At 43.2% G+C, this 18,766-nt stretch overlaps 1 protein-coding gene across 1 annotated transcript in view; it reads left to right on the top strand.

Annotated features, from left to right (window-relative positions):
- Positions 1–18,766, top strand: part of SLC17A8 (solute carrier family 17 member 8) — a 62,792-nt gene that overhangs the window by 2,502 nt on the left and 41,524 nt on the right. Inside the window, exons 2-4 of the mRNA XM_033953026.1 lie at positions 2,704–2,956; positions 5,202–5,320; positions 15,824–15,938. Coding sequence (XP_033808917.1) covers positions 2,704–2,956; positions 5,202–5,320; positions 15,824–15,938 — 487 coding nt within the window. The remainder of the gene's footprint in view (positions 1–2,703; positions 2,957–5,201; positions 5,321–15,823; positions 15,939–18,766) is intronic.

Below are 18,766 nucleotides of genomic sequence, written 5' to 3'. Positions count from 1 at the left end.
CTGCCATGCTTACTGTGTTGCAAGAGCCCTGAATTCAGTGGTCATGTCCATTGAATTATTCAGATTATACAGCCTGACAGCTAGGTGGCAGTGTGGTGCAGGGCCTTGCAGAAGATCTGAGTTTAATTGATACACTTGGTTTCTGACTGCCAGGTTAATATTGAGTTGTGGTTGGCACTTTCTGGATAGTGCCAACCATCATTTAGATATGTAGCAGTGCCGATTCAAGATCTGAATTTTCATAGCCATTGTAGCAGGCATGTAAAAAAAAAAAAAAAAAAAGCTGACTATCACAACTCAATATTAACCTGGCAGTCAGAAACCAAGTGTATCAATTAAACTCAGATCTTCTGCAAGGCCCTGCACCACACTGCCACCTGGCTGTCAGGCTGTATAATCTGAATAATTCAAAGGACATGACCACTGAATTCAGGGCTCTTGCAACACAGTAAGCATGGCAGAGTATCTGCTTACTATTCAATGTATTGTAAACTGTTTTGATATCTGTGGAGAAAAGGCAGTATATCAAATAAAGATAACCACAGTCCCACTATTAGTTCAAAAATATTATAACATCTTCCAATGTACATAGGTCATTTATAAATACTGTGCTCATATAAATAACTTAGGAATGACCACAGATCTGAAGGATCTCAAAAGTCTCTACCAATCATTGCACACCATAGTGCTCTACAAAACTGGATTAAAACTTGTACTTTATTGCATAGATTCTGAACAAGACACAAGAGAAACTGACAGTGTTTTGGCTCTTGCCTGCCTCAGGGGTCTTTACACTCTTTAAAATAATGCATCCAAATGTAGAAAAAAAATCTGATGCGGCGTGTCCACTTCGCACACTTGCGTGAAACTGAAATAGTGCCAAGACATCGCACACACACATTTCATAAATCAATTGGTCATTACATTTTAGGAAAGGTACGCGCTCTTGTTGAACAAATGCCCGGAAAAAAATTGAACAAAATGAACATTCCCAGAAACCACATGAGAAGTGACATGAAGCGTACATGTTAAGCACATAAGAATTTCCATTCTGTGACACACCGAAAGTCCATCAAGCCCAGTAGTCCTGTTTCCAACCCAGGTCCCAAGTAGCAAAACAGATTCTATGCTGCAGTGGATTTCCCCAACCCATTTCAATAATGGCCTATGGACTTCTCTTTTAGGAAATTATCCAAACCTTTTTTAAAACCCTGCTAAGCTAACTGATTTTATCACATTCTCTGGTAGGAATTCTCATGACACTGAAGACCATGAGACTTGCACGGGAGTTCCTTTCTGCACTGTGTGGCAGCAGGATTAGGGTGGTGGATGTGGTGGCAGCGGTGGCAGTCTGGGTAGGAGGCATGATTTCTAGTATGCAGGAGGGAGGGCAAGCAGAAACCCTGGCTCTATCCCTGAATCCTATATGATCTCAAAAAAAATGTACAGGAGCAGCAACTTATTTTCCTAATGCTTATTTTGGTCTTGCAAAAGTCATCACAGTCTGCAAAGAATCCAATTATATAAACACATAAGAGAAGGGAAGATTTAGGGAGGATATTTGGTTATAGCACTCAACTAAGGAAAAAATCTGGGTTGTGAATTCAAGATTTGCTTGTGCAACTGACCCTCTGTGCAAATCTCTGCATCGCTCCATGCCTTTGGAACCCAGTCAAAAACAGAGTCTTAATCTGAATATGAGTTTCCCAGTCAGTAAATAAAAAAGATTAACAGAAAGCATGTTGATCCCTCCAAACTGAGAAGGAGTCCTCCAATTGCTTTGCTGCTAGTGAGGAGTGGTGCTTTAATGTTGTGTTTAGAATTGCTAGAGTCAGGCAGATTTCCTGGAGTCCTTCAGAGCTTGTCTGTCCCTCACTATTGAAAATGTGTTAGTGAAACGGTACCTCCCACTGGCTGGACTATAGGTGGAGGACTCCACCTCAGTTTAGAGCTGTGTCTTGCAAACTTTTTTAGCTCCAGCACACTAAAAAGGGCAAATGTTTTTCATGGCACATTTTAATTGAAATAATACCTTTATAAATCTTCCATCTGCTGCTCATGTCACCCTCAGCTCCCTTCTAATGTCACGTCCTAGTCCCAGGACAGGAAGTGATGTCAGAAGAGAGCTGAGGCTGGTGTGAGAAGCAGGCAGAAGATGCTGGTGAACATTTACAGAGGTATGCCAGGGCAAAGAAGAGGAGAGGTGCCGGCAGTGACGTATTCTAGCCTATATTTATTTTATGAATTTTTTCTTTTGAAGGAAATTTTAAAAATACATTCTGGAATCTCTCATGGTACACCTGAAATCTCTTGATGGCACACAGTTTGTGAGACGGTTTAGAGGGAACAAGATAAAGAACATTGTTAAGGTTGCTGCATCCGGTTCCTATCAAAATTAAGGGGTAGTTTTTGATGAGGTTTTCACAGGTAAATGAATGCTTAACCACCGTCTTTAAAAACTGCCCTTCCTGCTGTGGGAAAAAGTGGTAGAGATGGCAGTGAGAGCGTGGAGGGGTGGGACTGAGGTAGAACAGCTGAAGTACAAGCCCGGTGACATCAGTTGGTCAGCAGATTTTTAAAGTAAACTTAGCTTGTAAGTTCCCACTCCCAGCAATCTCTACAAGTTGCCATAAAAAAAATAGCTTGAATTTTTACATCTTCCTCCCCCCTACTAAGAAGTGGTAAATGTCTCTCTCTTGTAAGGAAAATTGATGGAACCAATGTAGAGGAAGACCATATTGAACTGAATGAAGATGGCAGGCCAGTGCAAGGTTCTACCCAGAAGCCTCCGTTGTTTGACTGCTATTGCTGTGGTGCACCTAAGCGTTATATGATTGCCATAATGAGTGGCCTGGGTTTTTGCATTTCCTTTGGCATCCGATGCAATCTCGGGGTTGCTATTGTAGAAATGGTCAACAACAATACGATTTATGTCAATGGGAAACCAAAGATTGAGGTAAGCCAACAATTACAAGCCATTTTCCTGGCCAAGCATTACTTTATTGAAATTTGAATTAGGTTAATATCTTTAATGATTGAGAAATGTTTTGGATTGCCAACCATAATCAGCTGAAAATTGTTTGTACATATGCATGAGTGAGAGAACACAGGGCCTGTGCAAGGGTATTAATCATCGTATGTTCGTATGTGAATCTTTAGCTTTGCGCTTCTTCAGTTTAATTTTAGAACCTTAAGAGTAGTGGTTCTCAAGCCTGTCCTGGGGGACCACCAGCTAGTCAAGTTTTCAGGATACTCCTAATGAATATGCACGAGAGAGATATGCCTATAATGAAGATAGTAGGCATGCAAATCTCTCTCGTGTATATTCATTTTGGTTATCCTGAAAACCTGACTAGCTGGTGGACCCCATCTGAGGATCCATTATATACTCTAACTGTCCAATAAACTAATGTTGTATGATATTCCTTCTGTTATTGGAAGATTTTTTGTACCAGTTTAACAGCGTTTATAATAATATCACAGGAAAATGGGTATTCTATAATGGCATCTTGGTGCACAGATGCCATTATAGAATTGCTGGCAGATTCTATAAAAGATACCTTAAGCTAGGCAAATCAGCGCACCTAGTTGATCTAGGTGCCTAATATAATTATTTAAAAACTTAATCAGCACCAATAACAAGTAAATAGCACCTCATAATTGGCTTAAATTAAAATTATTTGGGTGCTAGGCACACACTGCTTTCAGGTAGGCACCTAGTCCAAGACATCTCTCAGAAAGTAGGTGTAGCCTCTGGCACAAAACCAGCTACAGGATACTATAGGAGGCCAAGGGGGCTACACAAATGGCGCCCGAACAGGGATACTATCAGGTAAAAAGAGAGTAAATAGAACAAATAGAAATTCTCCCTTCACCAATATATTCAGGGTTCTGGGACACTGATCCTCAGCACTAATGTATAGAAGTATCCAGCTGCTTTGAGAAATTCTCTGCCAGTTCCTACAAAACTAATAACCAGAGAGAGACAAGTTGCCTCTCTCTCTACTCAAAAACTGCTTCCTTCCCCTTTTCCACCAACTGCTTTCTGTATTTACTCTACTCTGTTTATCAAGCTGAAAAAAACTCTGACTCTTTCAAAAGAGCCAATAGTATCTCTCTGCTCTTGGCAGTGGAAGGAGTCCACAAAGTGTGTATAATAACTTCACTGTTGCTATGACATCAGAGGCCTGCCTGCTGAATCTCTGCACTTAGACAGATTCAGTGAACATAAAGACAGATTTAGGGAACATAGGAACATCCCTCCTCACTGAACTTTGAAAGATGCAATGAACATGGGAATCACCCTCCTCACATAGGCATGGTTAGGGGTAGATCGTGGATTTGTTTTACATGTAGGCACCTGTTTTGGACTTAGGCGTTGGTAAGTGCCTAACTTAGGTGTTGGTATTTGGCCAAGAAAACCCTGACATAAATAGGGTGTGCTTAAGGTTCAGATGCCTACCGGCACCTAAGTCCACTTTAGGTGCCGCTAGACACAATTCTATTAAAGGCGCCCAACTTAAGATTGACACGTACTAAGCGCTATATTCCTAGACGCCAGTGGTTTAGGCACCGTTTATATAATCAGACTCCTAGAGCTCATTGTGTGGCAATTGGCACACTTAACTGGAGGTCCCCAAATTACAAAATTGTTCCCATAACTCCATCAATTTTACAAAAAACTACCTTACTCATCATACATTTTACTACACTGATATCTCTATGATTCCCAGGTCCTTGGGTAAGACCAGAATTAATGGCGTTGAAAGCAGTCCACACTGGCAGTGATGTGCCACACATAAAGACATAATAATAACCATCATCATAATATTATTTATTGAAAGATTTTCTATAGCACTTAAGAGCTAAACAGTTCACATGAGTTAAAAAAAAACATAATAATTATGACAAACTAAAATCTTAAAATCAGCAGTGGAGAACTGTCCTTTCTTTTCCAAAGGACTGCAATGACAGCAATGAATGCAATAGGTTGGATAACAAAGCTAAATGGAGTGATATCTTCTATTTAATTGTGAATTAATAATGAGTGTGACTGTTGGGGCAGACTGGATGGACCATTCAGGTCTTTATCTGCTGTCATTTCATTTACTCTTGTTCTCAGGTTCTGTTAAGTGTTTATTTTCTCATCCACTGAATATATTCAAATATGGTAAAATAGAACATAATGTTTGCATTTGCAGATGGCCCAATTTAATTGGGATCCAGAGACAGTTGGTCTTATCCATGGTTCATTTTTCTGGGGATATATCGTGACTCAGATTCCAGGGGGGTTCATTTCCAACAAGCTAGCTGCCAACAGGTAAGCTGAATTCCTCTTGGTGTTACCTAGAATTTCCCAGCATGTTGACTGGATAGTTCTCTTAGTATCATGGAATGGAATCGCTGATGAAATTCTTTGCTTTAAATCAGTGGTTCCCAACCCTATCCTGGAGCACCACCAGGCCATTCGGGTTTTCAGGATAGCCCTAATGAATATGCATGAGAGAAATCTGCATATAATGGAGGTGCCAGGCATGCAAATCTGCTCCATGTATATTCATTAGGGCTATCCTGAAAACCCAACTGGCCTGCTGGTCCTCCAGGTACAGGGCTGGGAACCAGTGCTTTAAATAGAATTTCTTAAAACAAACAGTACATATGTGGGAAGCTAGTGTATATTATAATGAGTGGTCAGAAGTAACATCGCCTTTAGTATAATCCAGGACGTACTGTATATGACTTGTAGTCTGTAGTCTTGATTTCTTTGTTGCAATTTCCTAGATTGTCTTCTCATTTCTCCCATGGTGTGGACTGGATTGTTTTCTTGAAGTACTTGTTTTTATTTGTTATGGAAAAATTATACCTAAAAAATAAAAAATCACATGGTTTATGTTAAATAAGGTATGAATGTCGGAGCATTTACCATGTAAGCCTGCATTAAAAACCTCTAGCGCAGCTTGATAAAAGGGGCCGAGAGTTTGGTGGCAGACCAGCAGTGAGCTTAGGTCAAAAGCGCGCCACGACAAAGGCGCGCCCAGACAATTGAGCGCAGCGCGGAGGCGCGCGCTGCTCTAAATTACTGTTTTTAGGGCTCTGACGGGGGTGTGTGGGGGGGAATCCCCCCACTTTACTTAATAGACATCGCGCCACGTTGTGGGGGCATTGTGGGGGGGTGTGGGGGGTTGTAACCCCCTACATTTTACTGAAAACTTAACTTTTTCCCTGTTTTTAGGGAAAAAGGGTTCATAGACAACGGCGCAAAAGACAAAAGCGCGCGCCGACAATTAAGTTCAGTTTACAGTAAAATGTGGAGGGTTACAACCCCCCAAACCCCCCATAACGCCGGTGCGATGTCTATTAAGTAAACTGGGGGGGTTCCTCAACCAAACTCCCCATCGGAGCCCCTAAAAACTGTAATTTTGTGCGGCGTGCGGCTCCACGCTGCGCTCAATTGTCGGCGCGCGCTTTTGTCTTTCGCGCCGTTGTCTATGAACCAGCTTAGCTATTTGGTAATTGAGAGAGGGGTAACATGAGTCACATCCCTTTTAACTCATTGGTCTATAGAACATTATTCCAAAAGGCTTGAAAGTCATCCAAGTATAGGGTTTTTAGAAAGCATGTCTGGATGGCTTTTCAAAGCTCAGTACTTTGACCGGTTTTTGAAAAGCAGATCGCGTCAGGAGGCGCAGATGCAACGTGGTGATGTCACATGCTTGTGCGCACGATGTCATCGCGTCACATGCGCGGCCGCCCTCCCGACCAAGACGAGCAGACTGAAGGGGTGGGGCTAGGGGGCGAGGTTGGGGCGTAATGGGGCAGGGATGGGTGGAACTGGGCGGGCTTGGGGGTCAGGTCTAACGCTGATTTTGCTCTTGGATAGCAGCTGGTTTCCACCTTGCTATTCTTCCACGAATCCCATTGCTGCAAGCCTCTGTCTTATTATGGAATCACCGACACTGACCTTGAGGCCTGCAGTTCTTTGGATGTTCTTCTGGGATGTTTAGTGACTGCCTGGATGAGTTAGTGCTGCACCCTTGGAGTAATTTTGGCAGGCTGACCCCCCTCCTGGGAATATTTACCACTATTCTTTCTCCATTTGGAGATGATGGCACCCACTTTTTGTTCATTGGAGTCCCAGAGCTTTAGAAATGGCTTTGTAACCCTTTCTAGACTGATATATTTCAACAACTATTTTTCTCATCTCTTTTCTGAATTTCCTTTGATCGTGACATAGTGTTCTTGTAGATACTTTGTGCTGACTACTTCACTGTCATGGTCAAAGTTCAATATATATAGAGAGAGAGCAGGCATGTCCAACTTCGAATAGGTCGTGATCTGCTTTTTCTGACCAAAAGTGCCGGTGATCTACCACCATGAAAATTAAGTTTCAAATTAAATTTTAACCCAATAAAGTTGGAGGATTCCGCCCCCCATTTTTAATGAACCATCTGTCATTTACTTGGATGTGATCAGCTGTTAAGCAAATTAAGCAAAAACAAAACAGACAGAGGAAGATTAAGTATGAACTGCGAGGGGGAATGGAAAGTACATTTTTTCTTAAAGTTTTTTTTTTTTTTCAATCTTTATTAAATTTTCAGTGCTAATACAAAGTGCATAAAATTACACATACTTTAATAATCAGAATCAGCACTTACAATCAATCAATAATAATACAAAATGAATTCCCCCCCCCTCCGTTCCAGTACATCCAATCAAGGAATCAAACAAAAGAGATATCCCCCCCCCATCCTTCCCTGGATGTGTGAGTAAAACAACAGGAAATTAAAGGTAAGAGACAACTATGCCGAAGTAACAAAAGTCGTTAATGGACCCCAAATTAATCTGAATAAATTATTACGTCCCAATATATCCGAGTTCATTTTCTCATATTTATAATATAAGCATAAATTTGCCAAAAGGAAAAATTAAGCTTTTCAAATTCTGGGTAACCATTTGCATGGTAATCCCTGTCATAATAATGAAAAGCTTGCTTTTATACCGATCCAATGGGGATTTAGTATACAACAATGTCCCACAGATTACTACATCATGATTCCAGTATGTTATTAATATTTCCCCATATCGATTTCCAAAAATTGAGTATCAAAGGACAATAGAACAACAAATGATCCAGTGTCCCTATTTCAAGATGACAGTGCTAACATCAAACGAACTGGGGTCCAAAAAACTATATGTAACAGAACACCCAAGTTTGTCTCTTAGATGCTGACGCTGTACATCTCATCCTCCAAGTCCAAGTTTTATTGAGTAATAACTTTCTTTAACTTTATTGAGTATTGATCCAGGCTGATCTTGCACAATCTTTAATATTTCACTCTTGCTCATTAGTGAAATGTCTGAGCCTGCAGCGCCAGGCATATAACACACTTCTAAGGGGTGTTGGGGTGGGGGCGGGAATGGGTGATTCTGAGAGGCAGGAGGCCAGGTATGATGCTGGGCCTGTGGCGTATCGTCATGGGGCGTGGGTGGCGGCCCCCTAGGCTACCCACAAACTGCTGGCACGAAAACAACAAGCACCCCTAAAACACCCGCAGGCAGGGGAAAAAAGGCAGGCAAAGGACCAGCAGCGGCGGCAAGCCCTCAGCAGATGACTTGGCGGCACAAGCTCTCTCCTAGCGACGATGCGAGCTGCTGGAGAGATGGAGCCAGGTGGGGCTGGCGATCTACCTCTGACCCCTTCGTGCGATCTACCTGTTGGACATGCCTGATATATAGTAAGGTTTAGTTTCATCAAGGCTGGCTGCAGGCAAGCCTAGGTGTGATCAATTAGCTGAATCTAATTGCATTACATTTGGTCAATTGGTTGATTCAGTAACTTTTTCAAATGTGTGATATAAGTGTTGGATAACTTTGGGCACCTTTTATAAAGCTGTGGTAGTGACTGCTGCCGCCGTAATTGCCCCGATGCCCAATGGGATTTAATGGGCGTCAGAGCATTTGCCACATGGCAGCCACTACCACGGCTTTGTAAAAGGGGAGGGGTTAGCTGATCCTTAAATAAATTTAGTAATAATTAAAAATTGTGTTATGTATTTCCTCAGGTTCCTTTTGTCTAATTTAGTATTACATAAAAAAAAAAATAAAATCTGAAATCATTCAGTGTAGCATATTTGCAATAACAGAGGATATCAGAAGGGGGGGGGGAGATGAACTTTTTCACATCACTACAGCTATGAAAGGTGCTTAAAAATTTGCTTTCTTCAACTTCAACTTTGCATTTCATTGTTTCTGAGTTCCTGACATTCAGTTCCCCTCATGTGATTACACTTGATTAACTCCTGCTGGCTGAAGGCAATAGCATTTGACCGAACATGGAATAATTCTTCAAGAAATTGTTAAGTACAACAGTGTTTCTAAGAATCACAACATCGCTCCCTTCCCCTCATCTCCTGATTGCTCTTGAGGGAAAACAGGATGAGTGTTTTCTGAATAAAAAATAAAGGCAGTTATATTTAAGGGCTAGCTAGCTGCATATATTTTCATTAAGGGGGGGAGGGGGCAGTGGCGTACCTAGGGTATGTGGCACCCGGGGCCCATCATTTTTTGACACCCCCCCCCCCCCATGTAAAAAAAATTTTTTTTTTTTTTTTGCAATAACCATGAAATGGAATAAATGGTCAGAATAGAAACAGGCAGTGAAAATTTTCTTTTATTGAACCTCATATATGTAACCATTATTCCAAACATAACAAAACATAAATTATGTCTAAATTGTCATGACATTAGAAGTACATATGGAGTAGTTGCAGGCAGTGGCGTACTTAGGGTATGTGGCACCCAGGGCCCATCATTTTTTGACACCCCCCCCCATCTATATGAAAAATATGATTTTTAGTACCAATCTACATATCGCACCACAAGAGTGTACCTAGGAAAAGGCTGCATCTTAAACACTGCAGTGAGCACTAGAACACCAACACATACATTGTAAAACTAAACAAGCCAGATCCCGCACAGTCAATTGGTCCTGTAGTCAATGCCAACTGAAAACTATGTCTTTTTCATACACACAGAACAGAGATATACCCTCGCCCAAAATGGAATAATCACAAACTAAAAATAGAAATATGTAGACAAAAGTTAAACTGATCCGCCAAGAAACCAGACCCTGGATACAATGCAACACCACAAAAAACAGTAACACATGTCCTCTAATACAGTGCAAAATATAAAGACAGTAGATGTAAATTTGAAAAAACTGATACATAACAATCACCACTTTATAAATTAACAAATAAAAATAAAACAAATAATGAGATATAAAAAAATACAATTTTATTGGACTAATCCCCGTAAGCTCGGTCCCCATCCCCGCAAACCACCTGATTCCATCCACACAAGCCTTGAATTGTTTATATTAAAGTATAAAAAGAAACAATATTCTGTACAATTGTCAATTTATAAATCAGCGTCTTCTCCCCACTCTCTTCCCCATTTCCCTTCAGCATCCTCAGCCCACTCTCTCTCCACTTTCCTTCAGCGCACGCACATAAAAACAAGCAAGTAATTTTATATCATTTTCATTCTATTCATTCATAGAAATTAAAGTCTAAATAATGCCAGTCACATAACAAAACATGATTTTACAAAAATAATTCCCTGCAGTCAAGCCTGCAAGGATTATTAGATGTCTTTCAGCAGTTCCCCTCCCTCCCTCCCCCTTACCTTTGTGGCCAAGTCAAAATGATCTACCAACAATAAAATTTTAAAAACACAAAGCACGCTGTACGCAGAGAAAATGTTAATTATCATTTATATTCTGCGGGTTTTCAAAGAGGTCAAGGCAGATGACTTTATGCAATGTCACCTCAGTAACAACTATACAAAAATAGACAAATATTCCCCCTCCCTTTTTACTAAACTGCGATAGCGGTTTTTAGCGTAGGGAGCTGCGCTGAATGCCCCACGCTGCTCTCGACGCTCATAGGCTCCCTGCGCTAAAAAACTCTATTGCGGTTTAGTAAAAGGGGGCCATAGTGCAAAATATAGACAGCAGATATAAATTTTCAAAACGGACACATTTTGATCACTAAGTTGAAAATAAAATCATTTTTCCTACTTTTTTGTCTGGTGATTTCATGAGTCTCTGGTCCTTCTTCTGATCCTTCTTCTTTCTCTCTCCCCCTGGCTCCCCTCTTTATTTCTGCCTTTCTTTCTCTCTCCTCCTGGCCCCCCTCTTTCTTTCTGCCTTTCTTTCTCTCCCCCTTGACCCCCCTCTTTATTTCTGCCTTTCTTTCTCTCCCCTTGGTCCCCCTCTTTCTTTCTGCCTTTCTTTCTCTCTCCCCCTGGCCCTCCTCTTTCTTTCTGCCTTTCTTTCTCTCCCCCTTGACCCCCTCTTTATTTCTGCCTTTCTTTCTCTCCCCTTGGTCCCCCTCTTTCTTTCTGCCTTTCTTTCTCTCTCCCCCTGACCCCTCTTTATTTCTGCCTTTCTTTTTCTCTCCTCCTGGCCCCCCCTCTTTATTTTTTCCTTTCTTTCTCTCTCCCCCTAGCCCGCACAAAGCCATCGTGCCGATTTCTCCACTTCCACGATTCTTTCCCTACCCTCATCCCCAAGCCAGCAGCCGATTTCTCCCTGCTCCTTCCCCGATGTCCTGAACTTCATCGGGCAGCAGCAGCATTCACAATTCACTGATGTTGCCCGCTTCAGGCCTTCCTCTCTGTCGGGTCCTGTCTTCATGAAAACTGGAAGTAGGCAGGACCCGGCAGAGAACAAGGCCTGAAGCCGGCAACAGCAGCGAATTGTAAACGCTGCTGCTGCCCGAAGAAGGTAATGGAGCACCGAGGCAGTCCGCTTCTCCCCCCTCCCAGCCGAACCCCCGCTGACCCTCCTATCTCCCCCCCCCCCCGTGAACCTTTCCGACCTTCCCAGCGAGAGCAGCAAACCTCCTTCGCGGCTTTCTCCTCCCTCTGCCGCGTTACTGATTACGTCATCAGTGATGCGGCAGAGGGAGGATAAAGCCGACGCTACTGGAGGGAGGTTTGCTGCTTTCGCTGGGAGGGTCGGAAAGGTTCACTTGGGGGGGGGAGAGATAGGATGGTCAGCGGGGTTTCGGCTGGGAGGGGGGAGAAGCGGTCTGCCTTGGTGCTCCAAGGCCTGGCGCCATTACCTTTTTCGATAATGGCGCCGATGCTGCTTTCGCTGGGAGGGTAGAAGCGCGATAGGGACCGGGCCAGCTGTGCACCCCCCCCCCCTAAGGCGGCACCCGGGATGGACCTCCCCCTCGCCCCCCTTGGTACGCTACTGCCCTGGGGAAACAGCCTGCAACAAGATCGCGCGATGCCAGAGATCTTTGCCTGCTTCGGCTGTTTCCTCCGCCGCGGTCCCGCCCCTCCTCTGACATCAGAGGAGGGGCAGGACCGTGGCGGAGGAAACAGTCGAAGCAGGCAAAGATCTCTGGCATCGCGATCTTGCTGCAGGCTGTTTCCAGACGCGACACCCGGCGCAGGGGGGGTAACTGGACCGGACCGGGAGCACCCCCTCAGGGCTTGGTACCCGGGGCGGACCTCCCCCCCCCCCCCCCCCCCCCCCCCCCCCCCCTTGGTACGCCACTGGGAGGGGGTTATCAACATGGGTTGCCGTTAACCTGACTTGTTTTAGCACAGGGTCTCATTGCATATAATGGGACCCTGTACGAAAATAACCTGAAATCTGGTAAAATAACACTTGTTGATAACTTTGCCTTTAAATTTCCTTTCTTGTGAATCTGCAATACAGATTTTCTGGAAAAAAAAAAAAAAGCATTTGCTCTCCCCATATTAAATCTGATTTTTCTATCTTTGGAACCACTTTAAATATTATTTGTAAGGGTTGTTTTGAGAAGAACTTTGTCTCATTCATGAGGAAATAAAATATTATTATAAAATAAATATTTAAAATGGTTTTAGATGGAATGTATAAGTAGAAAGGAGAGATAAAGTAGGCAGAAGTCTGAAGGCTACAGTGCTTTCGAGTCCATTTCTAATTAAAAACTTCTCTCATTCTGGTATAACTGATATTGAGGGACATTTTTAATATGATGTCCAAATCCAAGTTTGGACGTTTTGCAGACGACGCACAAAAATCCAGTAGTGAACATGACATTTTCGAAACAGCAAAATGGCTATCTTTTTGATTTGAAAATGGTAATTTTTAAGAGTGCTTGTCCTCAGTACATCTATCTTTTTGAACCATTTCAAAAAGAAACATGGGATGTAGGAGGGCCAACATTTTTAGTAGACTGGCCACACAGACATCCCAGCAGAGCAGTGAGGCACCCTAGGGGGCACTGCACTGAACTTCACATAAAAAGTCCCAGGTACCCCTTCATCAAGAGTAAGATTGAAAAGCCATCTTTGAAGTGACATAGTAGATGAAGGCAGATAAAGACCCGAATGGTCCATCCAGTCTGCCCAACCTGATTCAATTTAAATTTTTTTTTTTTTTTTATTTTTTCTTCTTAGCTATTTCTGGGCAAGAATCCAAAGCTTTACCCTGTACTGTGCTTGGGTTCCAACTGCCGAAATCTCTGTTAAGACTTATTCCAGCCCATCTACACCCTCCCAGCCATTAAAGCCCTCCCCTGCCCATCCTCCACCAAACGGCCATACACAGACACCTGGATAATGGTACTAAAATCTATTTTAGATCACCCTGGCACTCTACAGGTGAAACATAGAAACATAGAAATAGACGGCAGATAAGGGCCCACGGCCCATCTAGTCTGCCCACCTTAATGTCCCTCCCCTACCTTTGCCCTGTGAATAGATCCCAAGTGCCGATCCCATTTGGCCTTAAAATCAGGCACGCTGCTGGCCTCAATCACCTGTAGTGGAAGACTATTCCAGCGATCAACCACTCTTTCAGTGAAAAAGAATTTCCTGGTGTCACGAACTGAATTTACAATTTTGAAAGTGATGTCCAAGACAGTCTTTGTATTGAGTCTCTTGCTTGCCAAACCTTGTTGGTGAATGATGCAGTGGTAAGAAAGGAAATCTGGGAAGTCGTCATGCTGTCTACAAAGGGCTATGAAACTCTTAACCTCATCACTAGTGATGGAAACAAGTCTATGCAATGGAAGATTACATTTTGTCACAAAAGAATGGAAAGAACGGAATATTTGCTGACCGGTAGTTCTTGCTTTGGAAAAAATCATTCCAAGTAGTTCTTCTTTAACACTGAAGTCTTCAAAAACCATCTGGATAAAGACTAGTAACTGGGCTATGTCTCATATCTGTAAGACATTTGGAATGAGAAAGCAACACAATTTGAATCATCTTCCAACAACTGTTCAGTTGTGTCTCCACACATCTTTTATATTCGCCACACGACGGTGTTTCTTGACAACTGTACATCTTGAATAGCAGCTATGATCTCTTTCTTATTTTTAAATCGTTCAAAAAGATTGTTGGCTGCTTCAAGAAAACAATCTTTTCAAATTCCCCTTCAGTGAAAGGTTTGCATTTCTTTGCGATCAGGTTGCTGACCTTGAAGGATGCTATGGTTGTATTGACCGAATGTGACCTTGGCTTCGCCATCAACTGTTGCTGAGTAGCTAATTTTGATTTAAGTTTTTTGAGCTTCAGTTTACGAATTTAACTTTTGGGTGGAAAATCAGCATCAAACTTCTTGCTATGCAAAGCCTTATAATGACGTTTCAGATTACCCTTTTTGGGCAAGGATACTGGGGCGTTACAAATTAGACAGCAACAACTTGTCTTTCACCTTGATAAAGAAGTAGTCCATTTCTCATTCATCATGAAAGTGGTAGGTTTTGCTCTTCTTTGGAACACTCATCTTTGTTATATTGGGGTGGCTGGATGTAAGAAGGCCAAATCTGCTAAGTTAGTATAAACATTGGCTGAATCTGGTCCAGAACTGTCACTGTCCCAAAGTATTAAAGATCAATAGGAACGGAAGACCTCTAGATGATATGCAATACAAAGACTGGAAATGCCAAAACCACACATGCAGTTCTAAAAGTAAAAATAAGAATTTATCATACTTGCACCAATAATCAAATACCACCAAACAATCATCAAAAAAATTCAAACACCTGTCCAGCAAACCATATAAATTCAAATACTTCCATACAAGTTCAAATACCACCACATGTGATTTAATAAATTCTGCACACAGTGTAGAATCAATGCACAGGCACGGCGAAATGAAATTGCAGAGGCAAACAAAAGTCACTGTGGTTTGGCAAGACGTAGGCAAGTTAGAACAAAATTGGAAAAGCCCACCAAAATCACCAAATTCTTGACACTTTGTTGTATTTGCCTGAAAACGTTTAATGAAAGCGAACTATATGTCAGGGGGGTATGCCCATTAAGGGATGGGGGTTATATTTGAGACCAGCACACGACACAACAAATACAGTAATAACTTCTATGGGGTGTTGGCAGAATTTGAGAGGCAGGAGACCAAGTATGACGAAAACAACAAGCGCCCACAATACACCCGCAGGCAAGATTCCCACAGGCAGGGAAAAAGACAGGCAAAGGATCAGCAGCGGCTGCAAGCCCTAGGCAGATGACCTGCCAGCATGAGCTTTCTCCTAGCGACAGGGCGAGCTGCTGGAGAGATGGAGCCAAGTGGGGCTGTCGATCTACCTCTGACCTCTCCGCGATCTACAGGTAAATCACGATCTACCTGTTGGACATGCCTGTAATAAAGTATCTTTATTACAGTACATAACTATGAATCCTGAAGTTTCATTGGCTCTATGTCTGTAGTAGCTTTTTTTGGTTTTCTAAATCTTGTGCAATTGTACGTAAAATCTTGCTCAATTCCTTTTGTTAACACTATGCTTTCTAACCACAGGGTGTTTGGAGCAGCTATTTTCTTAACATCAACTCTTAACATGCTAATTCCATCTGCAGCCAGGGTGCATTATGGATGTGTTATGTTTGTAAGAATTCTACAAGGTCTTGTAGAGGTAAGGACAGAGCATTTCATGACTGGTTTGTGAATTGTTCCGTTGAATAATAAACATACACTGATCATCTGTTAACTACCGGATACTGCTCTATATTATGGAATATATTTCTGACCCAATTAAAGCTCTTCTAATCAGAGCATTTTGAATTTTGAAGGACCTATCTTGACTCTTGGGAACAGAGCAATTGCTCTGGGCCCGTATGCATCAAGAGGCCTCAAGCCAACCTCAATCAGAAGAAGGCAGAGCCTGAAGGTAGAGTTTGGACTCCCTCCCCAGTTTCTGCCCTGTTCCTCTATTAATCTAACGCTGGTCTTGCTCGGGAATTAAATGTACAGTCATGTGAAAAAATTAGGACACCCCATGAAATATTCAGTTCTTTCTTAAGAAATGTTCACATATAGATGTCAAATCTTTTTTTTTTTTTTAATTTATCTCTTGAAAAGAAAGTGATGTAATTGCAGGTAAACAACGCAAATTTTCCTTGACGTACTCATGAAACAAAAGATATCCACAAACATGTGTATTCTAACCGAGGAATAAATTAGGACACTCCCACACACCCTTCCACTTAAAGTGGCTCAAATCACACACAGGTGTATCACGTCAGGTGCACATGATTAGAACATTGTTACTCAGCATTTTGAAGGTTTGCCCTACTTAAACATCAGACATTTAGTGTGGTGTGCTCATGACTGCTTCGGTGAGAGTGAACACCATGGTGAGATATCTCAGCCACCAGGTCTACAAAAATGCTCTAAATTAGGGTTTTTGCCCATCTACTACTGAGAACATAGAGCAGAGGTACATAAACTGAGTCCTCAAGGGATGCAAACAGGTCACGTTTTCAGAATATCCTTAATTTAGGGCCTTATTCTATTATCCACATTCTAAAAACTGAATAATGAACTTAAATGGCGTGTTAATTGACCACACCATTAAAAGCTCATTAAAAACACATTAAATTTAAGAGTTCCTCGTGGAACTTGGAGTGTCGCCTACCGATGCCTTAGTCATGGCACCTACCCATGCCTACCCTCCAGTGGCATAGCAAGGGTAGGAGGCGCTTGGTGTGGTGGCGCCCCTCTGCTCCTTCGGCACAGAAGGAGCAGAGGGGCGCCCCTCTACTCCACACTCGAGCCCTCCCTTCCCATCCCCGTGCCTCTTTAAATCTACGCCAGCACGAGCAGCTTCTCCGGCCTGCTGCTCGTGCCGGTGTTGGCTTCCCCTCTGACATCACTTTGCCTGGGAAGTGATTTCAGAGGGAGCCAGCACTGGCCGGAGCAGTTGCTTGCACTGGTGAAGATTTAAAGAGGTACGGGGTGGGGTGTGGGGTGGAGAAGGGAGGGCGTGAATGTGGCATGGGGGGGTGGAGAGGTGCCAGTGCCCCCACCAAGATGGCGCATAGGGCAGTCCGCCCCCTGCCCCCTTTACCATGCCACAGCTACCCACAAAGTAGGTGTGGATAGGGACCAAGAATAGGTGTGGTTGGACTTAGGCATTATTAGGCGTCCGTAGGTGCCAGGAAAACCCTGTCTTAATATACTGGCACCTAAACATGCATAGGTACCACTAGGCATGATTCTATAAATACTACAATAATGAAGAAAAAAGAGATCTCTAACTATATGCTCTGACAGTAAACTGTTCTCATAGAATTCACTATGCCGTACAACAATTGCTCAGAGTTGTGTAGCCCTACCAAGGGCTGAGTGCCCCTATAGTAGGACCCACCACCCAATCATTGCAACTGTGATAATTTAAAGGGTATTTATGCTTATTTATAATTTGTAAAGCCCGGGCGAATGGATATCACCCGGTATATAACTTCTATGGGGTGTTGGGACGAGGGCAGGAATGGGTGAATTTGAGAGGCAGGAGACCAAGTATGACGAAAACAACAAGCGCCCACAATACACCCGCAGGCAAGATTCCCGCAGGCAGGGAAAAAGACAGGCAAAGGATCAGCAGCGGCTGCAAGCCCTAGGCAGATGACCTGCCAGCATGAGCTTTCTCCTAGCGACAGGGCGAGCTGCTGGAGAGATGGAGCCAAGTGGGGCTGGCGATCTACCTCTGACCTCTCCGCGATCTACAGGTAAATCACGATCTACCTGTTGGACATGCCTGCCATAGAGTATACAAGTATCTTTATTACAGTACATAATTATGAATCCTATGTCTGTAGTAGCTTTTTTTGGTTTTCTAAATCTTGTGCAATTGTATGTAAAATCTTGCTCAATTCTTCAAACTACAAAAAATATATACAGTGGTACCTTGGATTACGAGCATAATCCATTCCAGGAGCATGCTCGTAATCCAAAATGCTAGTTTATCAAAGCGAGTTTCCCCATAGGAAATAATGGAAACTCGCTTTGATACGTTCCCACCTCCCTATCCCCCCGAGGCCAGGGCGCTGCTCCCCCCCCCCCGCTCGCAAAGTCCCCCCCGCGTGATCCGTCACCCCCCGTGAGAACAGGCACCCGCTGCCCGACCAACTTTAACTCCCCCCCCCGTCTGGCACCGGCACGAGAACTGCTCCCCCCCCGCTCGCAAAGGCCCCCCCCCACTCGAATCGGCACTCCCCCGCGAGAACAGGAACCCCTCGCCCAACCAACTTTAACTCACCCCCCCTTTGGCACCGGCACGCAGCCCACAAGTGCCGGTGCCGGTGCCGCTTGAAGATCTTCTTCTTCCCAGTCTCTGCTGGCTTTGAGCAAGCCCTTCTAATTCTCTGAGATTCTCGGTGAGAGGGAGAATTAGAAGGGCTTGAGCATGCGCAGATGCATGCTCAAAGCCTGCAGAGACTGGGAAGAAGATCTTCAAGCGGC

This window comes from Geotrypetes seraphini, chromosome 7, assembly GCF_902459505.1.
Source record: "Geotrypetes seraphini chromosome 7, aGeoSer1.1, whole genome shotgun sequence".
In the NCBI taxonomy this organism is placed as follows: domain Eukaryota; kingdom Metazoa; phylum Chordata; class Amphibia; order Gymnophiona; family Dermophiidae; genus Geotrypetes; species Geotrypetes seraphini.
This window is presented reverse-complemented; position numbering and strand designations above follow the sequence as displayed.